Source organism: Molossus molossus, unplaced genomic scaffold (genome assembly GCF_014108415.1).
Source record: "Molossus molossus isolate mMolMol1 unplaced genomic scaffold, mMolMol1.p scaffold_m16_p_7, whole genome shotgun sequence".
Classification (NCBI taxonomy): Eukaryota; Metazoa; Chordata; class Mammalia; order Chiroptera; family Molossidae; genus Molossus; species Molossus molossus.
In genome coordinates this window covers 12,314,476-12,341,006 of record NW_023425401.1, presented here as the reverse complement: position 1 = coordinate 12,341,006, position 26,531 = coordinate 12,314,476, and the positions used below count along the sequence as shown (strand labels likewise).

General features: G+C 42.3%; 1 protein-coding gene across 3 annotated transcripts in view; it reads left to right on the top strand.

The window, feature by feature from the left end:
• Positions 1 to 26,531, top strand: part of CREB5 (cAMP responsive element binding protein 5) — a 392,461-nt gene that overhangs the window by 53,830 nt on the left and 312,100 nt on the right. For all 3 annotated transcript variants that reach the window (XM_036247061.1, XM_036247059.1, XM_036247060.1), the window contains exons 2-3: positions 15,212 to 15,283; positions 21,486 to 21,579. In XM_036247061.1, coding sequence (XP_036102954.1) covers positions 15,230 to 15,283; positions 21,486 to 21,579 — 148 coding nt within the window. In that variant the 5' untranslated portion in view covers positions 15,212 to 15,229. The remainder of the gene's footprint in view (positions 1 to 15,211; positions 15,284 to 21,485; positions 21,580 to 26,531) is intronic.

Sequence of the window (26,531 nt, the reverse complement as noted above, 5' to 3'; positions counted from 1 at the left end):
AATGTGTCTCTGCCAATGAATAATACTAAAATGCCATGCTATTCTTGCCTGTTATTTTTGTCACTGTGAAATAAACCATATTTATGTGATTATTTGACCATATACTTTTCAGAAGTTTTAGATTCAGATTTTATAATAGTAATAAGAGCTGATAGTTACATAGCACTTATCACAGACCATGCACTGTTCTAACTTGTTTATACATGTTAACTCCTTTAATCCTCATATACTCTCATATCCTTATGAAGTAAGTGCCATTATTACAAGATATGAAGAAATTGAGACACAGAGAGATTAAGTAACTTATCCAAGGTCACACAACTAATTAATGAAAGGCTCAAGATTTTAACCCAGATACTCTTAAAGACTGCATAGTACTACAGAGCTGTGATTTATTGGATGCCTCATTCATCTTTACCACAACCCTGTGTAAAAAGGACTGTTTGTCCATTTCACAGATGAGGAAACTAAAAATCAGAGAGGCTTAGAAATTTGCCCCAGATGAAAGGCAGGCTTGTGGACATTTATAGTGTCCTTGCCATCATCACAGTCACCCCAAAGTTAAGTGATGATCCTCAGGTTTCATATGAGGGCTGAGGAGCAGCAAATTTAACTTCTCAAAGTCCCTCCCCCTATTGCCTGGAATTCTTTAGTGCTTCCCTTTACTCTTAGAATATATGCTACTCTTGGGTGATTTGAGGTGTGCCTGCTTCTCAGTGATCCCGGGCCCTTCTCTCCCTCACCCGCCACGCTCTGACTCACTGGCCCTGTCTCAGTCTCTCACACATGCCAAGCTCTTTGCTTTTGGGGTCCCTTCTACCTGGGACACCTTCTCTCCTTCTCTCTTCAGACACCTCATTTGCATTCTTTAGGCCTCAGTTCAAATATATCCTTCTCAGAGATACGTACCTGCCCCCCCAAAGGGTTCTCCCCCCTACCTTTGTCTCCAGCATATCACCCTCTTTATCACTCTCAATAGACTTCCCGAAGTGTTGTTTTTCTTGGTCACTTACTTGAGCTGTGTGCTTGTGGTTTTTGCTTCCTTTTGCTCTGTGAGAACAAGGCCTCATCTGTCTTCTTCCCCACTCCTCCCTAGGCACACCTCGTGAGGTCCTCCAGGGCCGTTTGCTGGAAGGCTGACAGGCCTTCTGGAGGAAGACAGGGACAAGAAGGGGAAACAGTGGCTCTTCATCTGCCTGCAGACCCTAACCCTGCACTGGGCTGGGGTGAGAGAGGTTTGTGCTCTGCTTCCCACACGAAACAGCCGAACCCAGGACAGGAATCTGGGGTCAGCTGATAACTGAAGGCAGAGGCCTCTGTCTGCCATCTGGGAAGGCCCCGTGCCTGGTTTATTTGGCCAGATGTTCTTGGGAGTGTCTCATTGTCACCTTTGGGTCTATGACCCTGGCCCGTGGCAGGGAGCCTCCTTCGTACTTTGAAGCTTTCTGACAAGAGTCCGGGGTGTGGCTTTAAGTGGCTTGTGCTCACTGTGGAACTTGGCTCCTGACAGCCTCATTTTTAAAGGCACTCTCTGAAGCCTGGTTTTGTTGTTTATTTTTGCTTTCTTTTTCTAACCGTAGCTCACTAGATGGCCTGTTTTAGGGGACATTTAGACCTCTAGGTTGACTCGCTACCCAGCCCTGACTTTGAGCAAATCTTCTCATTCTGAGAAGTCTGCTGGTGTTGGGCAGCTGAGGGATCAGGCTCTGTGTAGAGGAGATGCCTTCTCTCTCATGTCTCTTTTTGGAGCTTTCTTTGAGGATCACCAGTAGGAGAGGCATCGCAGGGATGGCTCGGACATGAGTAATGGTCTGTGTGGGAAAAGCTCAAGAATAGATGAGCTTGAACTTCAGGGCGCATGTTGGCAAATCCTGACCTCAGTTTCCGCGGGCGTTGACGGGTAACCATTGGTTTCCAGCGCGAGAGGGGAGCCTTAATCTCCCCGTGTGTGGGATGTGCCCCGTGGGGCTGTGTTTTGTAGGCAGTGAAGTTAAGGCTTGCCCAGAAAAATAACATGTTTTCTTTGCCTGGTGCTCGAGCTGTTTGCCTGGTGACTGGCTGATTGGCGGTTTGGGAAGAAAGGAGACATTGGTTAAGTTGGGTGTCCGGAGGATTTGTGTGTGTGTTTGCCCAAGTGGTTGTTTCTGTTTCTTTGGAAACAGCAGAGGACTGATGAAGAAGTAACAACGATCCCAGGACTTTCAACTTATGTTCAAGGTCCTTGAATCATCTTACAAACATTAGCCTAATGTCACGATTTAAATAATCCCCTCCATCGGAGTACACCAGAAATCCTTAGACGTAGGTATCACAGAGGTGGATTGGAACACGACAGGTTTGGGAACTCACTGGGGATTTTGCCATCCTACGTCTTATCGGAATGGCGTTCCCTGGCTGTGTTCCCTTCCGAGGCACTGAGGGAAAAGATAAATCAAAGATGTATCTAAACAAGGCTTTTTTTCAGCCTTGACAGAAAACACTTTTCTGAGGTCTTTTCATTACGTAAAATTTTAACTCCTCCCAAGCATTAACACTCAGAATCTGTGAGGCTTGAGGCTTTCCACACACACAGACCTTTCTGCCTTGGATGGTGTTCACCTTGCGCTGCCCCGTGTCCTGGGCTGGGGAGTGTCGCTCTCTGTGCGATCTCACCCCCCACTCTCCCACGTGGCTGAAATGACCGGGTCTTTGTGCTGGGATTTCCCTTTCCTCACAGACACCTAACTCTCTATGCCTTGCTCAGAATGTTTTTTACCCCATGGGATCCTTCTGGGAATGAAAATGTGAGGGAAGTAAAGAAAAAATAAGATAGATCAAGAATAAGAATAAGCAGTAAGATGATAAAGGAAAACATAATTTGCTAAAGAAAATTTAATAACAAAGGAAGATTTGATTTCTTCTTTTGATAGCCCAAGTGGAAAGTAGATGTAAAAAAAAGGTCGTAATCGGCATTAGTCTTATGTCTAGTGACTGTGCATAAGCCTAAGCTCACCCACTGATAAGAAGGCTGTGAGTTTCTCAGCTTACTCCGGGCACCTTCCGAGCTCCACCCTTTTCTCCCCTTCAGGGTGACCGGAGTCTGGGCTACAGGAGAGCATAGCCAGGCACAGGCGAGGGGGTGGACTTGACCTGCATGTGTGTGCTCAGGAGCAACGCTCCAGGAAGGTAAACAAATTTTGTCCACCTCCAGCTCTGGCTCCTCCAAGCTCAGGGTGAGGTGTCCAATGCTCCCTGGTTGCCTCAGCCAACAATAGCCAAATTTATCCCAGGGTCAAGTGGCCCATTCCCCAAGCTCATAAGTTGGCTGCAATGTTGCATAGCTAGGGCATGAGCACAGACCAGACTCCAAAGCACTTCTTGACATCGCACCTCAATTAGAATACAAGGAAAATGAAATTCTACCTGGTAAAAAGCTGGTAGATAAGGTTTTGCTAGACAATGGCCAGATTATCAGAGAATCGTGGAAGGTCAGAATCTCTGTAAAGATCACCACCTCCAACATCCTTCAGTACATCTAACCTCTTTACACACGCTGTCAAGTATAGACCTAACTCCTGTGCCATCCGGCACCTCAGCGGCTCCATGTGCTTGCTGTGAGGTAAGTCTATGAAGAAAACAGTAACCAACATTTCATTGCACTTTCCCAGGTACCATCCTGTTTGACCTTCCCCATATCCCTGTGAGGCGGCAAATGCCGGTGTTGTCTATTGTCTCTTTATTGTGAGAAAAATAATGTTCAGAGAAGTTAAGTAACTTGCCCAAGATCACAGCTCGTGAGCAAGGGAGCTGAGATTGAGTGATTGATTTCCTAAAATCTGGACCCTGGCCACCGTGTGAGGTTTACCACAAATAATGTAGTCTTAATGATCAAGATTAAAAGTAAAATAAAACCTAATTTAAAACAAACAAAAACCCTTACCGTTAATATTAAAAGATCGCTCCACTGTGTGTGTGTGGTGTGTGTGTCCACACCTTAAATTGGCATCTTCTGAGAAATATTTAACTGTGAAAGGAGATTATATGGTATTTGATGTAGTTAATGAAACAAACTTGCTTTCTCATGGCCTCTGAACCCTCAGCACTTTACTAAAACTCCGTTGTGGTCTTTAACATTCTACCCCCCACCGTAGACATCTGCCCAGGCCTCGCCTCCCTGTTGGACTGGCAGGCTCCGAGGGCGGGGCTATCTTTGCTGGGCCTTCATGTTCCTATCACAGGGCCTAATGCACGGTAGGTGCTCCGTGACGATGGGGGAAGAATGAATGAATGAGACTAGTGTCCTGGGTTTCTGATCCTACCCCCTTCATGTGGAGGTTGAATCACTTATGAACAAGTTCTCTGTGACAGGTAATCAATCATGGTCCACAGGCCACTTTCCCCGAAGCAGCCCGTGAACAATGGCCTGTGAAGACCCTTGCATTCCCTCGTTGAGCAGCTGCAATTGACTTGTGAGGATTTGGGGGCTTGCCTCTTCCCTTCCCCTAGACTCGCCTCTCAATGGAAATGTCTGATAGGTCTCCCTCCACGTCCCCTCTGGGTGCTGCGTGCCTACCCCCTTTCTCGGTCCCTCTCGGAAGAGTCCAGGTTCAGGGTGTTTCCCAGGACCTGACCTACACCCCCTGAGCAAAGAGATGGCATTCATGCCTAGGGAGGGGTCTGAGGCTGTGGAGAGCAGGGGCATTTAAAAAACCGTCTTCCCCTCTCCATGCTGATATGGCGTGTTCACGGAAAAATGGTGCTGTTGTCTGGGGGCCCAGCCCTGGGGGACAGAAGGAGCTGGCCCCTGCATTTGTTTGTGAATGGCTGGGACCTTTTGATGAATTGGAGTCTGGTACAGTGTAACCTCTAGTGGGTGGTGGTTCAAGGAAAAGGCCTTTTCTCTCCGTGTCCTTTTTCCAGGGTGTTTCAGTGGATTTGTAGGCTTTAGTGAGTGACTCCTTTGTTTAATCGGAAGTTGAGAAAGACTTTAAGGACTTTTCTAGTCTATGGAAACGATTTAGTGATCCTCAAAAATATGGCTTACTTCTGCACTTTTAAAATACCAGTTTAATGATCCTGAACTTTGGTGACCTTGTGCTGAGAGGCGGACCTGGATTTTCTTATTCTACCTCCTTGTGAGTTCAGTGTCCTCCCCTGGGTGATGTTAGGGACTAGGTACCAGTTTTGAGTCTTGAGCTAGTTTGTGGGGATAAAATAATCTCTGTAATGTGTGTGTTTGAATACATACATGTGTCCACACACACCACAACTTCTCAAAGAGAAAACTTAACAGGCCACAAGAAAAATAAGTAAATAAATATGCATTTAAACATGTGTTTGTGTGTATTTATATATGTAAATTATATCTATCTCTCTCTCTCTCTCTATATATATATATATATATTAAATTTTCTTATTGAGAAGTTGGTTAGGAGGTCCATGTTCCCCTAAAACATACGCTATGAATTGATATCTGATGGTGCCAGCAACATTAAAGCAGAATTTAGACATTTGTGATGTTCTCTACTTAAATTTAAAAAAAGAAGAAAAGACAAACATGCTCTCTTTGACAGAACTCTCCTCAGCAATAATAAAAAACCAACAGGCAGGTATCAGGAATGAGAAGGCATCTGGGCCGGAGCCGTAATTCCATTTGCTTTCTTTTGCTACTGCTGAGTCAACACTGCTTAACGCGGTGTGGTAAGTCAGCTGGAGAAAGGGGGCCATAGGTAGCTGAACTAGGTAGTTCATCTTTAAAGAATCTGCTCGATGCTGTCTTACTTAGCTGCTAGCTTGCTCATCTGTCTCCTCCGTGGGTCGAATCTGAACGGGCGATGCTTCTGCTTAGTTACAATCTTGGCAACAGTCTCGGGCCCTCCTTCACACCGAGCAGGCATGATAACTTCACATACTTTTTTGAATATTCATAAAGTTTTTATTGGCATTGAATCCAGCCTCATCCTAAGCTTAACTTTGTTCAAGGTTTGCAGAGCTCTTGGAAAAGCCTAAAGAGGTGGGCATGTGTTTAGTTCTTTATTTTCATTTCCTCTTCTGCATGCTGACTTTGTTTCTACCGTCTCACCCTGACTATTCGTTTATCCTTATTACCTGCTTCTTACTTCTAAACCAGGGCAGTGGGGCTTACGTTATTGTTACTCTCGCAAAAGCTGTGCTATAGGCTGTTGGGCAGAGAGACCTCGGTTTAGCACAGGGCTGCCCACTCTGCACATCATAGACCGTTTCATATCCCTGACCCCAGCAAGATGCCAGTAGTGCCCCCAGTGACAGTGGCAACTAAAAGTTGGCTTTCTATATTTCCAAATCCCCTTACTAGACCATGCAAGGAAAGCATGCTTCCTCTAGAAAGGCAGATGGAAATGTGCCTTTGCTAATATTTAGAAAGGGGACCTTATTCGAATGATGGCAGAATCTTCAGACGACATCAGATTTTTGCTTTAACATGGCCTTTAAGTGACCTGCTAGCACCGTCAAATGTTCACATGCTTGACATTTGAAGCATAGTGTCTTAGGAATCTGAATCAAGTCTTCATGTGTATTTTTACCTTGTATTCAGCTGACACAGTGAGATGTCACAGACTGAACACAACTGCTGGCGACTTTAGATAGAACTTGGAGTCAAGGGGGAAAAGCACCCAGTTCCATACCATCATTTTCAAGTGTCTTTTAATAGTAACTCAGTAATAGTAATCTTTAGATTTAAGAGTGAGATGAAACAGCCTCTGACCAGGCCCTGCCGAAAGCAGAGAGGTCTGGCACGATCCCCACTGTGTTTATATACAGTCTCACATTCTTAGCTCCAACTCATGCACAAGAAGAAAACGTCTCAGATGTTTTGTTAAAGATTACTTCAGCCTACACATTTCATGGACCAAACATATACTATTGTTGCTGCAGAGGCAGAGATTCTTATATAGCATAAAGATACAAAGAAAATATTTCTAACCAATAAAAGTCATTTGCATGTGTGAAAATAAAACCAAGACTGGAAAGTTGGGATTTTTCAGAATACTTTAAAATAGTCATTTCACGTAAAAACAGTTTAAAAACCAAACGTACCTAGAATGTACTAAAAAAAATGATCCAGGGGCAGAGTGGGCCATTGAGAATGTGTTATAATTCTAAAGAGGCAAGTTTACCATAGTAGATCAAAAGGGGGGAATAAAGAACTGTACTTTTTCCTGATTTTCTAAAGGCAAGATGCTTTTGACCATTTTGAAGAGTATACCCAGGTTTGCATTTAATTTCTTTGCTACCACAGTTTTTCCTCCCAAGATTTCACGGGGGTGATTCTTTTACATTGCGACAGAAGACTTTTTGGAAAGGTAAAAATAAACACGTCAAGGAAACACCTGATCACTTCTTGTCCCAATTTTGCTTTCTTCTCTCTCTTCTTTTTTCCTTTCCTTTCTTTTCTCTTCAATTTGCTCAAATTGGGAGCAGGTAAGAAGGGAATGTTTGCCACCCTTCAGCGTATCTTCCTTCCAAGGTTGTCTTCAGACCCATTAGAAACAAGGCGAGTGATTTGATTACCTTCAATATTTCCATTAACACCCAAGAATCTTTACATATATGTCCAATAAACTGCCCTTGGAGATGGTGTGTGTCCTGCAAAAGATCTATTGTGCTTGATGGAGCAAGAAGAGAGCAGCAACCTAAGTTCCCACACTCAGGTCCCACTGCAGTGATCTGTTCAGCAACTCCTCCGAGGCGCAGCACCCCGCTTGGGGAGTGTTTCAGAACCACGTGCTCATCCACAGCAAAGCTGTGAGACTGGGTCGTGCGGAACCCAAGTCGAAATTAGCCAGCAACTGTGAAAAGGGGACTCATCTCCAAAGAAACATATGGAAAACTTTAAAAAAGAAAAAAGAAAGAGGAATCTAACATATGAAAACCCAATCCCACTGGAATGTTTTTTCATACACAGTATAAACGCCACATAAATAAAACCGCAAACCTCTGCAGAAGTACAGGGGAGCATGGGCGCCCCCCGCACTCGCCTGTCGGGGCCTCCTTCGGGAAGCGGAGCCCGGGTGAGCTTCCAGAAACCAAAGCTATTCGAGAATTCTCCTCCTGGGAGCAGCGGGCCTGACTCAGGGGGATTCAGGGCAGTCCCTTGGAAGGATGCAGTGTGAGAAGCAGCCCCAAAGAAGTCTGATTCGGGTTGTGAGATTCCGAACCTGCGGGGTACCTGTGGACGCTGAGCATCGGTTCAGGATGAGGAGGGTTCGAATGGTTATTTAACTGCCGCGGGGAGTGTAAAGTTGAGAACTTGGGGGGCAGAGTCCTGGCTGTAAGCTTCCCAGTCACACACCCAGCTCTCGCCAAGTTCTGGCGAATTTTCACTGAGAAGGTCCAGTGCCCGTCTTGGTCTTGTTCCCTGTGTAAATCTCGGGTTTGAAAACTCTGCAGCATTCAAGGCGTTTTCAGCTTGAGGGCTGAAATGTCACTTTAAAAGCAGGGTTAAAAAGGTCACACAGCTGCAAATAATAATAGCCCAATGAAATTCAGATTCTAGCTGCAGCCCACTTCAAGAATAACACTGAAACAGGAAACAAGCCTACTAGATCTTTTTACCAGTAAAGCTAGTAAGGACACATCTGATAAAGTGTGTGTGTGTGTGTGTGTGTGTGTGACACACACAAAGAGAGACCGAGAAAGACTCATAAATGCAGAAAGGGTTACAAGGACACACACAAAATAACTAATTTTCTTGGACTGAAATTCAAGGGTGTTTTTTTTTTATTTGAAATTATGATATTCATGTTTGAAAAGTAAAGGTATATTTAAAATAACAGGTTTTACTTTTCTCCAATTTTGTAATTAGCTTCCATTAATTATTTATTTAAAGTAATATCTCTTTGAATGTTCCCATTTTATAATGTTTTATTAAATAGTCCTGCTTTACAGATGAGCAAATAAGATAATGAAAGGTACAGTTTTCCATCCCAAAGAAAGTATTTGCCCCAAATTCAATATATGATTTATTTCCAACAGCTAGCCGTGTGTTGGGAGAACTATGCTGTGTCCTAGCTTTTATTTATTATTATTATTACTTTTTAATACTCATCTGAGGATATGTTTTTTTAAAATTGATTTTTAGAGAGAAGGGAAGAGAGAGAGAGACATTGATGTGAGAGAGAAACATCAATCGGTTGCCTCCCTTATGCACCCTGATTGGGGATAGAACCCACAACCTAAGTATGTGCCCTGACTGGGAATCAAACCTGCAACATTTGGGTATATGGGAAGACACTCTAATCAACCAAGCCTCCCGGCCAGGGCGTCTCAGAATAAAATAATTTATACCGTATTGTTGGTGAATTTGTGTTGGGTTATTATTGTCTGTGGATCTTTGCTTTTTTGACCAATACATTGAAAGAGAGATGCCCTGCCCTGGCCGGTTTGGCTCAGCGGTTAGAGCGTCGGCCTGTGGTCCAGAGAGACCTGGGTTCGGTTCCCGCTAAGGGCATGTACCTCGGTTGCGGTTTGTCCTCGGCCCTAGTTGGGTCGTGCGGGTGGCAGCCACTCGATGTGTCCCTTTCACGTCGATGTTTCTCTCTCTGTCTCTCTCTCCCTCTCACTCTAACTGAACAAAAACAAACAAACAAACAAAAAAATGTCCTCAGGTGAGGATTAAAAAAAAAAAAGAGAGATGCCCTTAACTAATTTAGTTAATAAACAACTGTTGTTCCCAGAAACAAAGTAAGACTCTCACAGAGCGTGACTAACTCAGGATACTCCTGTTTGTGAGCTGTCCTTGGCACTTTAGGAAGGACCAGTTTCCTCCTCCAGAGTTCTTCAGCATTCTAGCAAGTTCCGCAAGGTAGCAAGGTCTGTTTCATGTGAGTCCTGCCAAGAAGACGCTCGGCGATCACAGTAGGGCAATAAATGCTGACAGATGTTGTTAACATCGCTATTAAAATTCACACCCCCTCTTTCAGTTCCATAGTGTGCTCATATCTGGATTAACGATACCACAGCTGATCGAGATGCATCAATATTATTATTAGTGCTCACTGATATTCAGATTCAGTTTGCAGCTTTAAAGTCCCCATAACTTTTGGTGTTGATAAAAGTGCATGCCAGATTTTCAGATGAAAACTACATTTGTAGTGTCTTACTATTCCAAACCCTGCATCACTGTATGATTCTACCTGCTGTTACTGGGGGGAAAGTTGGGCCATTCCATTAAGATTGGAGTTTACTGTTCACTGAGGATCAGCAATGACTTCCTATGATTTAGATGGGGAAGCGCCCCTCTTGGCTGATTACAACAAATGATGTAGGTTTCTTCCGTTTGGGCTCAATGTTGTCCTTCTGTTTAAAAATACATATTTACAGCATTTTGCGTAGGCTATTCAAGTTTTTAGTAGCATTTGTTTTTTTTGCAACGTTTGCCATTCACGAAATGGTAATTGTAAGGATATCCCCGAGTGCCTGGCAAGGCGTTTGAATGGATCGCATCAGCCATTGTGGAAGACTTCCCGTTTCAGACCAGGAGGAATTGGTGGGGTCAGGCGATGAACAATGAAAGGGGTTCTTGCTCATTGCCAGGCCAGACGAACCCAGCGGCAGTTGAGGGTTTGAATTGTAAATCAAGCCTGTCATCTCCTTGTCAACTACGCAAAACCTCCACTCCCTTTCTGCACTATTAGGGTTTGTTAGTAGGGTTTTGTGTTGTTTTCCAAAAGTCTGAAGGAAAATTAGACTCATGAGGCATTTAAGTGAACACCGAATCTGAACTTTGGAAAAGGGGAACAAAAAAATAGTACTATTTAGAAACTTTTAAATGATTGAACCGTCTGCCACAGTTATGACTGTATCTAACCAAAGTTATGGGTTCACTCAGTGTTCCTCAAAGGCATTCTGTGGGGTCACAAGCGGCCCTCACATGGCTAATAGACTGGACCTCAGTGGTTTTTATATCTATGGCAATATTAACAGACTGAATTTATCATGAATTAACACATTTACATGTGAAATTTAATGAAAACTATCTTGAACTCATTGTTTTCACCCAAAGCAACTTTGATTTTTTTTCCCCCCATTAAATCAGGGGAAATTTCTTTTCTGGCCTTAACTGGGAACAGGTGGAATGAGTCCCGCACAACCTTTTGCCTCGCTGAAAACTTGGTTCTAGGCCAAAACTTTTGAGATCCACTGCCTTAGGAGTAGAGAACAGGCAAGATGTTTGGGATGGTTTATTGTGATGATTCAGGATTCATTATCCATTCCACAAATATTTATTGAACGCCTACAAGTCAGCTCTCTGCAGTGTAGCCTGGGGTATGGTGATTGCCAAATAGGACTAGGTTCATTCAAACATCCCAGCTAGTAAAACAGCCGACTGGGAAATGGGAGGACGAGGCCGCCTTCCGAGGCCCAAGTGCAGAACGCGCCAGCTAAAATCACGTCTGAGCAATTTGCCCCCCTTGATGGATGATAAAAGAATATACGCAGGGCTTTAGTAGGAGTCTGTTTGAGAGAATAATTATTACAATATGTGCTAGAAAAGAACCATAATAATAGACCATAAAAATGGCTCTTGACTAATACATCAGACCAGATCATACCAGTTGATAAAAAATAATGATGCCTGAGTAGTGGAGTGGCACCGGTTAGTAAAACTGCTGCAAACACCCACACACACAGGAACGAGCAAGGGGTGCTGTCTGCAGAGGGCTGATGTGGGAACTGAGGAGCACCCAAATAAAGCGGTTGAGGTTCACACATATATACACACCCACTCAGACCTTATTAATCACTTACAACTTATTTTATTTTAGCAACTGCCACTTCATCTTAGGAATTTAATTTCAATGCTGGGATGCCAAAACATTTCTCATTCACGGGATCCACAGCGTGTAATAAATGGAGGCTGATTTATTTATGTTTAAAGGTAAAATGATAAAATGACACCTAAGCATAGTGATGATTGAACTCTAACTGTCTGATGGCAGACTCTGTATTTCTCTGATTGATCATATTCCCCTAAAGGTAACATCCATACTCTGAAGGCTCCACAAGACAGAGTAAATCTAAACGGCCAGTATCAGACAGAAAAAGTTAAGAACCTTATGATTCCACTCGTGCGGGATATAAAACTGAAAGCAACAGATGAACAAGCAAACAGACAACAACTCATAGAGACAGACAACAGTGTGGTCGTTACCATGGGAAGGGGTCAAGGAGGTCAAATATATGGTGGCAGAAGATTTGACTTTGGGTGGTGGGCACACGTACAAATGATGTATGATAGAATTGTGCACTAGAAACTTATGCAATTTTATTAACCAGTGATACCCCAGTACATTTAATTGAAAAAAATCTGTGTGGCTAGACCTTGTTCTACCTCTAAGCACTAGCATCAAAGTTTAATTCCATATGCAAATTTGTAACTAATAATTAATATAAGGTAGCTAATGTTGGCAGCGAGCAGAATTTCTCAGTTATCACCACTATGGGGTAGAATTTATGGGGAAAGTCAGCATTTTGATGAAGTAGGGTTAGAATGGAGTTGTGATTATGGTAGAAAAGTTTTTTCTCTCCCTCCCATGAGCAGCGCTTGCTCAGCCTCTCTCACTTCTGCTCGTTAATGAATCTCTAACCTTCAGCTGCAGCACTTTCCATCTTGACCATTTCTGCTGGTTATTAATCGATTAATCATGGTAGACATTAATCTAATTGTTATCGCTAATTACTACATTCAGATGAAGGCTGTAAATGTATTCCTGTGGAACTTTCCCATTTTTACTGGCGTGTAATCTTTTTTTTATTTTTTATCCTCACCCGAGGACATTTTTCCATTTTTTGTTCAGACAGAGTGGGAGAGAGAGAGAGAGAGAGAAACATCGATGTGAAAGGGACACATCGAGTGGCTGCCACCCGCACAGCCAACCAGGGCCGGGGACAAACTGCAACCGAGGTACGTGCCCTTAGCGGGAACCGAACCCGGGTCTCTCTGGACCGCAGGCCGACGCTCTAACCGCTGAGCCAAACCGGCCAGGGCCTGTCGTGTAATCTTAATATCTGTTAGTAATATTACTAATATTGCTATTCTTTTGTCACCTTGGCAACTAAAGCTCTTATGTCCTACCCAAGAAAGACCCACCTTATAGCAAATTCTCTTTTATAAGTAGGAAATAGTTAATATTACAGGGACTTTTCAGAAACTTTTGCCTGCAAAACCTTCTCCCCCTTTCTTCATAATTTGGAAATGTCTTACTGGCCTCCAAATGGATCAGGGTGATGCAGGAATGAAGGAACTAAAGGCTGATATTCATACCCCCATTGTAAAGGAGGAGAAACTGAGGCCTGAAGCAATTCAATGGCCTGGCACTGCTCTGGGAGATCATGACCACAGAGGCAGAAAAGTTTCAGGAAAACATTTCTAAAACTTGACTAGAAAAGGGAGGCATAGTTAATTAACGGAGAATCCAATCACTTTGTTGTTTAATCTATCTTGGATCAAAATCATTTTTCAGCTTTAAAGCCACTCTTTATTTTGAGGCTTAGAAGTAAGTTATCAACATTTACAGCAGAGAGGAGGGGTGCTCTATGATAAGTAATAGCAAAGTTAAATGAATAACGAGAGATATGAGAAGTTATTTTAATTGCTCATGATTTTTCTCAGACGAGGCAAGTGAAGCTTCTAAAGATATTTGTTGGTTTTTTTGTTTTTTTTTATTGTCCTTCTAACTATAATAGAATAAAAGAGTTTAAACAATATGGCTGATGCAGAAAAGCTGGAAAATTATGCTAAATCACTGTGTTGACAGCTGACCAAGGGAGGTGTTACTAATGGAGATTGAAAAAGGCATTGCCCTGCCTGGGTAGCTCAAAGGCATTGCTTGATGAAAATTGTGTTATTTAAGGCAAGTCTTTTTACTTTATGTTTCATAAAAAACAGAAGTATGTATTTCTCAAAGAATGCATTTGAAATGTTTTCATATTTTGGGGAAAGGTATAATCACAAAAAAAATTAGAACTGGGCTTTTTATTTTTTGCAAGATGATAAAGTTTCCTCCGACAAACAGTGACTACTGCATGAGTTGAAGCAGAGTTCCCTCTTTCAGGGACAAAGGAGACCTGGGACGCCTTTGGAATCACTTGCAAGTAGCATTTTAAAGAAGCAAATTGCTTCCTGTATGCCGACATGAGGCACTGGGTTTTAGTTCTACCACAGAACCATGCAGCTTGTGTAGACTCAACTCTAAAATGAGCAAAAGTATGATTTAGAAAATGATTTAAATTGTGTAACAAAGGTGCATGGTACTTTTCATGATTTAAAAAAAATTATGTTATGGTAAACATTGGTAACCACAAAACCATTTATACTGCATTTTTATGAGCTTTTGGGAGGATTTGCAAAGGTAATTTTGATTATGCTCAATTTCTGCCTAATGAACTTACCTTAGAACCTAAACCCCACATAGGAAAAGGCCCACACTATAACTTAATGTATATCTGAGGTCATAACACAAGGTTTCTCCCTGCAAAGCTACCTATTCCAGATAACTTATCTAGAACAGAAGGGCAGTAGACTCAAGCTAATATTAATTTCAAATTAGCCTATAAAACTAAATTAACAAAATATCCAAGGTAATTTATTTTTGCATTTTCTGATTCACCCCTGTATAACTTGGATAATTTTTGCTAACACATCATTGAATGCCCGAGATGAAAGGGAATTTAAGATCCTGGCTTCCACCAGGGTCATTTGCTAAGCTGGCTACAGGACCCCTGTGTTCCTAGGTCATACTGAAGCTTGGTGGGTGGGGTGACCATAGATGAATCATTTGACCTGGTGTTCAGGTTGGTCCTCACACTAATGATTATCCAGTTACTGCCCCTTCTCTTCCTGTCCTATGTAGTCAACCCCAAACGACAGGTGGGAACTTTCCTTTGGAATCTGCTTGTACAGATGAGATCTTCCCTGGTAACAACACAGCCCAGGTGGTCTTCTACAGGCAGGGTTTTTGCTGCACAAGCCCATGGCATTTTTCTTTCAAGTACAGCAATTGTGCACACCAGAAAACCTAATAGAAATCGGACAGCAGGGAGGCTCATGAGCTTCAGAAAGGTGGGCCCTGTGTTCATGTTCATGTTTTCTTGTCTAAACTGGGAACTGGCTCCTCGCAATTGCCTTTCTCATGTTAGGAAATATTCATGGATTTCTGTTTTCCTTCTTCTTTCTCCCCTGACCTTTCAGATTTATGAGGAATCCAAGATGAATTTGGAGCAGGAGAGGCCGTTTGTCTGCAGTGCCCCAGGCTGCTCCCAGGTGAGTGTGGGGATCCTCTGCTGTCTTATTGGGGAAATACCTACCTTCCGACAGGGAAGCAACTCTCCCCAGGCAATCATGCCTGTGTGGGCTTTCCTTCTTCACCAAGATCTCGTGACGGTACCCCTACCATCCTCATCCTCATCCTCATTGTTATTTTTCATTTTGAATTTTAAGTACTTCCCTCATAGCCCCTGAAAAAATTAATGTTGGCCGTTTCCACCCATAACTTTCCCCTGGAAGCAATCCAGATGCATCTTGCCCACCAGATGTTCAGGTTAGTTATTTTAGAAAGTGGGGAAGGAAGGTGCCTGCTTTTATAATGGCCACTTGAATACTGGGTCTTAATGTTACTGGTGAAATAGCTTACCATCAATGGTTTAATTCTGTTTTGTTTCGTTGTCCCATTTGAGTTAAATAAACCCCATCTAACTCGTTAGAACCTACTTTTGCTATTTAAGAGGGGGAGTTGGCCTACCGTGTTAAATTAAACCTCTTTTAGCCTCCGATGGCTCCCATCAAGTGGAATTGTAAGAATTAGATGAGATGCTGCATGTAGTTTAGTATAGAGCCTGCACATAATAAGTGCTCAATTAATGTTTGCTTTTGTTACTATTCCTTCTGCTCTTGCTACTACTGTTACACTGGGACCTATCTTTTTGAAAGAAATTGGAAATATCTATCACCTAACATCAGAGTTTCACACATTAGCTTTGGAACTTTATGGTGGCTTTTTCTATACCTGGCTCTTTGGGTGTCCTCATGTTCCAGTCATTGGAAAATGACCACACATGGCCACTCTCATGGAAAGATCTTAATTCTCTAGGATATAGGACAATCCCGGAGCACAGGGGCCTTTCCAACATGGATAGTTAAGCTCACTTTCCCTAAACTGCCCAGTCTCCTGCCTGTTTATGTGGTGGAGTTAGTAGCACAGCATTGGAGCAATGTCCACGAGTCAGGTGAGGGGTGACGCCCACTGAGGACCCTTCTAATTATATCTCCCCAGAGAGTTTGGAGGGTCTGGGAGTCTTCTGGAGGGAAGATGCCATGGAAACATGACATGTCATTGCTGGTGCTGCCTTGTGATGTTGCTGGTGATATTAGCCACCGACTAAGAAACCAGAGCCCTTTGCTTGGGTTCTGGCAAGTTCTCCAGGGTTTATTTCTGTGAACGTTGATTTGCAGCCTATAAATAAGAAAAGCAGGAGAGAGAATTCTTTCGAATTGAAACTATATTTCATAAAACTGGTTTGGGGGTCATTTTGAAATGTGAAACACTGGGACAACATAGATGGGGTGATGCATAGACCAGCATTCCACTGTGAGTGCAGAAAGCAGCCTTCCCTACGTAAGGCAGACCGCTCCCAGTTAGCTTCCTGGAGAGAGGTCTCAATAGCCAAAGGGAATCAGAATTTGAGCAGTTTGCTTTGCTTTAGCTGTGAAAATATGGCCTTAAGTTTTATTCAGTTCAAGTCATTCAACAAATTTTGAGGTGCCTGCTATGTGCATAAACACATGTATACCTGTCCTCACAGAGCTTCTAGTCTAGGCCTCACATTTGTAACCACATAATCAATCAATTAATTAATTTGTGAATTACAATGGTCCATGAAGGAAGAGCACAGGCCACCTTGAAGAGTGTCATGGGGGAATTTTCTTTCCTTGGGGAGGATCATGGGGGCTTCTCTTTGGAAGGAGCGATCCTCCAGGGATCTGGTATAAACCAATGAGGGTTCATAGCAAGGAAGGATTCCAGCAGAGGCCAGGGTTGTGACTGGCAGTAAAAGAGAGGCTTTCAGCCTGTCCAGTGTGGCTCAGTGGTTGAGCGTCAACCCATGCACCAAGAGGTCGCCGGTTCGATTCCCAGTCAGGGTACATGAGCAGGTTGTGGGCTGGATTCCCAGTGGGGGACCTGCAGGAGGCAGCCAATCGATGTTCTCTCTCATTGATGTTTCTATCTCTCTCTCCCTCTCCCTTCCTCTCTCTCTAAAATCAATAAAGGGATTGGGGGAGGAGGAGAACCATTTGAGGAAGTGTTATTAGTACATATAAAATTTAGATAAGTCAGAGAGACTGCACACAGGTCATTAGACCATGGCACTACATTATTAACATCTGGGGCTGATAATTCTTGGGGGAGACGACTGTGGATTACAGATGTTTAGCAGCACCCCTGATGTCTACCTACTAGATCCCAGTAGCATGCACTCCCTAGCTGTGAAAACCGAAAATGTCTCCAGGCATTGCTAATGTCCCGAATTGGCCCAGGGTGAGAATGACCGCCCGATGGTTTGCAGTTTGGCTTTAGCTGTCTTTCCTTTTGGGTCCCTTCCTTTTTTGGGGGGTCACCTACTTCGAACCAGTGCTCTCCACTATATTTTATGTTTTGCTCTAAGCCATCTTTTCTCCTTTTTGGAACCAGGCAGGGTATAAAAAATAAACGCCACAGACGTGTTGTCACTGGCGTGAGACGCTGTGAGCGCTGGGACAGTGGGAGGCTGAGCAGAGGCTGTTGGATTTGGCAGTGGGTGCTCGCGGGCAACCTATGAGAGAGGAGGCAGGGTGGGGGCCGAGTGGAAGGGATTAACGAGTGAGTGGGTGGTGAGGAAGTGGAGGTGGCCAGCATAGAGGACTCTTTCAAGAGCACCAGGGAGTGACGGGAAGCAGAGTGATATAATGGTAGCCTGACATCGAAGCTGCTTGAGAGAGGTCCTTTTTTAAATGAAAGGTTGGCCGGGCTGGATGTAGTCAAGGGCAAGGACGAGTGAGTTTGCTGGCCTGAAGGACCACACTGAAGGACCGGTCTCGGGGAGCATCGGGTGCACAGGAGAGGGGGCGCTTACTCCACCGAGAGAGGACAGGATGGGAATCGAATCTGTACGTTACATCAAATTCTGAAGTCGTAATGAGGGATAAAGGGGTGCATTTCGAATGACCTTGAACTTCTCACTGAAGGAGCAGGTCATTTCCCGGAGAAGGCAGGGCGGACCTAGGAAAAGGCTAGATGCACAGGAGAATGGAAGATTCATATAGTTTTGGGGTTTTAAGGTAAAACTCTAAGCCCCTCCCCTCAATGCCCTGCCAAATTTAAATTTAAATAAAGATGCATCTAAAACTTAACGTCTCCATTAACGTGGAAGCGCTTCTTTTCCTTGACACGCTGTTAGAAAAACACATGCACGTCTTTCAGAGGTATTAGAATTGAGAAGATGTTGTAGTTGCCTAGTAATTCTAAGGGGCCCCTGGGGGGGGGGTAGAAAATCCCCATGGAATCAGCTGTGATCATGGCATGTACTTTAATGACACTCCACGGCCTGGGAACGTGCATGGGGAAGAAGGACGGCGGGAATCAGAAAGGGGTGTAAATATGAACTCTCAGTCCTGCGCTGGGGATGATGGAACGGCTTTCCTTCCTTGTCTTCCAACTGGAAAAAAATCTTTGCCCTGTGAGGAATGGCCTTTGTCCCTGGGAGTACGTGGTGTGTTGTACCGCCTCATGCATGAGCTTTGTCCCGGAAGTAAAGAGAAGCAGCTTCTCTTCCTGCTTTAATCTCGCAAAGTCCGATGGTAATGTCGCCATTCCTCTGCCTTCCTCCTTCCTCGTGGGGCGGGTCCCAGTGGCCTCCCTCCGCTCTGTCTGTTAAAGACTATCCATTTTGGCCCTGGCCGGTTTGGCTCAGCAGTTAGAGCGTTGGCCTGCGGTCCAGAGAGACCCGGGTTCGGTTCCCACTAAGGGCATGTACCTCGGTTGCAGTTTGTCCCCGGCCCTGGTTGGGTTGTGAGGGTGGCAGCCACTCGATGTGTCCCTTTCACATCGATGTTTCTCTCTCTCTCTCTCTCCCACTCTATCTGAACAAAATAAAAAAAAAGACTATCCATTTTGGTTATTTATAATTTGCTGTAGTTTCCCACCAAACTAGAAAGACATCACAGATATCCTATATCTGTTTTGGAAAGTAATTACAGTCAATGTGAGATATTATGGAAATTATCATTATTTAGTAAGTATTCTAGTTTATATTCTAGTTCAGCCTATTATTATACCGAACCCCAAAATGCCTTCCAGGTACAAAATGAAGGATAATGCTATGTTGTTTGTTGATTATAGATATCACAGAAAAAATATAATAAGGTTTCTGAGAGAAGGAGAAAGAAATTTAACCAATGTCTCTAAACCACACAGGGTAATGTCACATTGTTGATGCAGTCATAAGGTGATAACGACCAAGGGAACAGATGGACCTGCCCTAAAACCCACATGTCATTGTGAACCAGACTTCTGTGCCTTCAGAAATCTCATCTAGTTACCATGCTTTTCAACTTCTATGCTCTCCAATTTATATATGAATGACATGTAAATAAGTGCTATTTATTTGAAGAACTACTTTTAGAATATTCCAAAGGATTTAACCCAGTACATTCCTTCATTCTCACGAACACACCATACTATTTGTAGAAAAGAATTCTGCCATAGTAACAACGGTCATTGAAATCTATAATGACTATGGATGAACTGGGAAGTTCTGAAAGATTTTCTAAACTGCCAAAGATTCAGAAATGTTCAGCAGAGTTTGTGGTCTTTTGTTGTATTTTCATTTGACTTTGATAAAGCAGATACTCTGTTAAGTCCAGTTATTAAAACATACCAGTCTGAGTCAGTACAGGTTAGGATCTCCTACAATAACAAATCACGCCAAAGATTCAATGGCTTAAAACAATAAAGGCTGATTTCAATTGCCCAGGCATACACTTCTATTGTAGATTGGCAGGATGTTCTTCGTAATCCTTCAGAATTCAATGGTCTCCACAGTCCTTCAGAGACGAGGATAATTGAAGGGCCACCTTTTGTAATACTGTGAATCGCCATGCTACAAGGAGAAGAAGGAGGATCTCCAGAGGGTCTTACACCAAGAATGAGATGCTCACATCTGTGTGACATGTCACTTTCATTCATTACTCAAAGGGCAGAACTAGTCATAAGGTCCCACTCAACCACAAGAGGGCCAGGAAATACAATCCCACCACGTGATCAGAAGACAGCTGAAAATATTTGGGAGCAGCATTTTGACAACCACAATATCGTTCTTTGAAAATTAAAAATAAAGTATTGGTTTACTACACTGTACAGAGTATAGAATGCCAAAAATAATTTGTCACATTACTATAAATCATATGTATAATGATAAAAAAATCAGATAATGAGTATCCAAGGTCTTCATCAACAGAGATACACGATACAAATGTCACGATGTACACTTGTAGATATATATGTCAAATAATTAAGCAAGACATGTAGTTCTTTCCCAAAGTCTGACATGAATCAAAATTATTTTCCTACTTCATACATTTCTCCTATGTTTGGTTGATCCATAGATAATATCTAGCATACTTATTATGCCTTAGACTTACTTTTACACCATTATGTATAACAGTAACTACTAGAGAAAAGCTCTAAATAGTTTTGTAAAACTCCAGTGCTGTTCAGGTCTAAATCCTTTTTTTAAAATTTAATTTTACATGCTTTTCTCATATGTTTAGGTAGAAATAGGAGCTTACTTTTGTCAGGTTAGTTATTCTTTGTAATCATAAATAGACATTCATTTAAATGCTCTTTTGTTCTTTAAAAGCACAGCATCCTTCTCTTGTATACAGAATTTTAATACTTTTAATATTATTTATTTACTGCTCTCTGTGTTATCTTTTAACTAAAAACACATTTAAGGTCTACCCTTAGGCATAAACCTCTAGTTCCTAAGGAAACATGTAGTGTACTGATGACTCATCACAGTTGGCTCTATTCAAGTTTTTATTATTATGTCTAAGAATAAAAGGCCTTCAAAAGGAATTCGCAGGAAAGGTGGGGAGTCAGAGAAGCATGGAAGGCAAAGATCTTCTATGCCTTATTAGTACTCAGCCACATTTTCCTATAACATAATTGAGGCCCCGGTTAACTATAATGGAAACAATGATGCATAGATTTTGATGTAATTTAAAGGAACATCCCAGTACATTTGCTCACATAAAATAATTTGTCATTTTACTTACTCATGCATTCACATTTTTTCAGAACCAGTTTTTTTTGTTTTGCCTGTCACATTTGCAATGCTGAATAAATCTTTTCTCTATAATGGCAAATATATATTACAAAACTGAATGGCTCCTCTCCCCTCTCCCCCTTTTTTTTCTATTTGTCTGACAGCGCTTCCCAACAGAGGACCATCTGATGATTCATAGGCACAAGCATGAAATGACTTTGAAGTTTCCCTCAATAAAAACAGACAATATGTTATCAGGTAAGGAGCCACCAGGCAAAGAGGCTTTGGGTGATCAGCCACCAACACTTGTTTTTCTTATGATAGGGTAATTTCCACTAGCACATTCTGTGCCATGAAAACGTACATTTCTAAGGTATAAAAAAGACTTAAAATAATGGTAAGCAGAAATGCAATCAGTTAATGCAGTGTTCACTCAAATAATTGCAGAGCTGTGACTTCTCATTTTCTGGCATGTAAATATTTATTACTCTAAAACCTGGCTCCATATAACTATTTTAAAAAGCACTTACCTGTGATCACTCAGGTGACAAATATTAATTGAATGTCTACAACACACAATACACTGTTCTGAGTGACATGCAAGGTGCAAAAATTGCTATGATTTCTGTTCTCTAGGACATCACAGTGCATGTGAAAATGTAGCTAAAATTAGAGGACTGTCCATGATCTACAGATGGTCCCCAACTTAAAATGGTTTGACTTAAGATGGTTTAACTTATGAATTTTGGATTTTGTGATGGTGCACAAAAGATATTCGGCTCTGGCCAGTTTGGCTCAGCGGTTAGAGCATCGGCCTGTGGTCCAGAGAGAACTGGGTTCGGTTCCCGTTAGGGGCACGTACCTCAGTTGTAGTTTGTCCCCGGCCCTGGTTGGGTCGTGTGGGTGGCAGCCACTCGATGTGTCCCTTTCACGTCGATGTTTCTCTCTCTCTCTCTCTCTCTCTCCCTCCCACTCTATCTGAACAAAAAATGGGAAAATGTCCTTGGGTGAGGTTAAAAAAAAAAAAGATATTCATTCAGTAGAAAACGAACTTCGAATTTTGAATTTTGAATTTGATCTTTTCCTGGGCTAGTGATGCAAACACAATACTCCCTCACTCCCTCGTGATGCTGGGCAGAGGCCGTGAGCAGCAGCTCCTGGTCAGCCACCCCATCACGAGAGCCAACAACCGGTACAATAGAACGCACTGTGCTGTCAGCGGTTTGGGGATATTGTGTTTTGCATCCTGTGATACCTACAAAATGCTCACCTATGTCTCCTACTTCTGGTGAGAAAAACAGGAATGCAATTACTCTTGAGATCAAACTCAAGATAATAGTCCAGTTGCAGGCGAATAAGTGTTCTGAGCATGTTTAAGGCAGACTAGGCTTAAGCTATCATGTTCAGTAAGTTATGTGTCTTACATGCATTTTTGACTTAAGATATTTTCAACTTCATCAAGGAGCGGCTGCATATCAAATGAGTCTTGTAAGAAAAAATACTATGCGACTTTAGTAGAAGGAGCTCTTTCTGGACTAAGGCGGTCAGTGAAGGTTTCCTTCAGAAACAGAACCCCCCTCACAAGTGGGCAACTAAAAGAGATAATGCAGGGAAACCTAGCAAGTGCTCAGCAAATGTGAGCAGAAATAAAAGATAACGATCCATCAATTAATTGCCATTTCTTCCCCGTTTAACAGGCGGCATGGTAAACTGGAAAAAGGGCACAGAAGTGAGGGAACTTGAACTCTAGCCTGGGCCCTGCCTCCACCAGCTGTCTGACCGGGAGCAAGTAAATGAACCCTCTGGGCCTCGGTTTCTTTTTTCATAAGATGGGAATGATTTGATCTGCACGTCTATTTCACAGGCTTATTGTAAAGATTCAGTGAGAAACTGTAAATTAAAGTGCTTCACAAATCCTAGCGGGGTAATTGAAGCATTTCCTGTTACCCTTCTTAGGCTAGAAATACTTCACCAGGGCCTCTGCCTCCCTGGTATCAGGGAAGAGATGATACACCCATGAACATGTTATAATGGTATCAGAAGGAAAACCCACTGCCCTGGCAGGCCTGGCCATTATACTTGAACATTTCTATGGCACTTACATTTTACAAATATTTTATTATCCCTATTATTAGTAAATCCTCTAAGAATTGGTCAGACAGATTATTTTGACAACCATATTTTACTGATGGAGGAGGAGGCGCACAGGGAGATGGAGCAGCTTTTCCAAGCTCACCAAACAGGGCAAAGATGAGGGCTCTAGACCGGCAGCCCTAACCCGCTGCCTTGTAGTGGTCACTGCATTGTCAGGCTCCACACGTTTAGACATCAGATACTGGTGACAGGGCCATCCAGGCAGCTTCATAAACCCGCCAGTGACTTGCTAGTACTGCAAATGCGTTGTGGTTTGAAAGACTCTCCAAGGTCAAAGGCATCCTCTTCCCCTCCCTCCATCGCCACCTACCACCTCTCTCTCTGCCTGTTTGGCTCTACCAGTTGGCTCTTCAGAAGTAGTTTTGTGTGAAGTCTAGACACAGAGATGCAGAAACTCAAATGTGTAAGAATTATAAAGCCTGCAAGGGTTCAGAAGGATGGTCTGTTCTTTGGTTTTGATCACTTATTATTTTCTATAGCGTCTCCTGTGCTGTAACTTCATAGTTCAACAGAGAACTGGTACATGCAAGTAGCAAGGCTGTAGACTTTGCAATTCCTAATATTTAAATCCATAGATCTTCCTTTGTTTTCCCCCAATAGGATCCCTAAAGTAGAATTCATGATATTAGGGGAGTGGGAGGTGACTATTAGGGAGTGGTAATTATCTGGAGATATTACTAGTATAGTGTAAGTAGTAGCATAGTATCTTACAGGCGTGTTGCTAGTAAGGCCCTCCAAGAGGTCCCATCAGAAGTTCTGAAAAAGTAGCCAAAGATGTGTGAACATTTCTCTCTAATGCTTATAAGCAGGTTTTTGATTGAGTTCTCGCAGCTCTTACCAGATCCTTGCTAGTCTGACACTGTTGCTGCCAACAATCGACAGTGCCAGGTAGAAAAATATTGGGAGAAAAGTCAACTTTAATTTTTATTATGTCAAACCTGGAGTAAGAAAATGAAGAGAGAAATAAATGGGGAAAAACAGCATGAGTAATATATTGGCATATTTTCTTCTGCTTTCTCATACTTTATGTTGAAGCTGGTATGAGGCCATTTCATATTCCCAGCGAAATTAAGTGCTACATTTTTTTATTATTTATTTTGTATTGTTGAAAGTATTACAGCTGTCCCCTCTTTTTTCCCATTGACCCCCTCCTTCCTGCTCCCACCCCCCTCCTGCCTTCCCCAGCCTGAAGTCTGTGTCTGTTGGTTGCGCATATATGCAGATAAGTTCTCTGGTTTATCTCTTCCCTCTCTTCCCACCTAAGTGCTACATTTTTATACCTGTTACGGTCTGCGTGTTTGCAGTCTGGCTGAATTTTCTTGCTGGGACGGAATACAGAGATATCCCGCCCAACTCGATTACTCTGCATTTAGGGGACGCAGGTCTACTACATGTCATATGCCAATGCTGTCCACGTTGCATTGTAATAGGTCAGTTAGTGGGTATATTTGCTTTGCTATTTGTTTTTTCTGGGAAAGATTTTAATATGTATTTATCTCAAATTTCATTTTAGTTTTAGCTTATTGGAGTGTGATTTCAAATAATGACTGAAGTTTTTACTTGTCTATATCTTGATTTATTTGGATTTGAATTTATTAAAAGCTTCAGAATCTACTCTAATTAAAAATTGGTTCATTAAAATTTTGTTTCTTAATAGATTTTAAGCCTATCTTGTAGCCTATTATGAAGACGAATGATCTTACACAGTTTGAAATATACTACTAATAAAAATAGTATAAGCCAAATCTTACATCAACAAGCATCATCAGGGCAAACATTTTCAAGTCTCTCTGGGGCCATTTTTTAAAGCAATATTCAATTACACAGAATTTTATTCCAGATGGACCAGGGTTTTTGACATTAAGAAGATAAACTATGGTAGGTATGTATGTTCATTACTAATTTCAGGATCTCTGGTTATCTTGTATTTTGGAAAATCATTTCATCCTTTATTAATTACAAATATTAAAATTAGGGAAGTTATTAAGACACCACAGATACACTCTTTAAGGATAAATATCCAAAAAGTTGTAATATCTAAAATATTCCATAGCTATGGCACAAGGTTCATTTCATTTAGGCCAGGTAGAATTTACTACGCAAAATGATCTTTGACGTGCCACAAGGCAGGGTAGCAAAGGTGACAGCCATGGTGTTTTATTAAGATGAGTCTGCTGTTATGATTAGACAGTAAACATAAGAACCTCTCATTCTAAAGGGACCGCACTAGGGACATGAACGGGAGTGGTGGTTTTGGATTCCAAGGGCAAAAATGTATAGCCCTTCCCCCCTTGGTCCTCCCGTTCTTATTGGATCCACATGACCCATTTCTAAAGTCCTGATATTATAATGGACACGAGTTTTTACTTTCAGCTGTTCTCGTTCTGATAGATGATAGTTTCATGCTGAGGGAAGTTGTGATATCAAAAGTTTTTAGATGCCAAGTTCAAAATGCGAATCCAGTGAGGACAAGATGCTTCCACACACCCGTGGAAAAATTACCAGCTATTATGTCACACAAGATCTGTTTGATTTGAAAACATGATCGAATTTCAGCATTAAAGGTAAAGAGGACAATGTTTTGCTCTATTTTAATGGCATTATGGTTAGGCATTCAGAAATTCCTAAATCTTGCCCTCAGAATCCCTACCCCTACTTATTTACGGGGTCCCCAAGTTCTGTACAGGAAAACAAAGGGCAACTTTACTTATAGCTGAACAAGCAAATAATATTCCAAATGAGAACTGAGTGTGTGTGTGTGCGTGCGCGCACATGTGCATGTGTGTTGTGTGTTGGTGGTGTATGGTGGAAATATTGTCTTAGAAGATAATGAATTTTGTTTCGTGGTGGGACTACTAGACATGTAAAGGCATGGACCCATGTGTCTCTTTCTTAGACTTCCCACCAGAGATGTTGATTGGGTTTCATATTCTAAGGAAAGGTGAAAGTTCAACACTCTTGAACTTCACTTACTCATTCAGCAAACACTTACTGAGTGCCTATAAGGATCCTGTTGTGCTAGGTGCTGGGAATGCTGCAATGAACAGACAGATGAG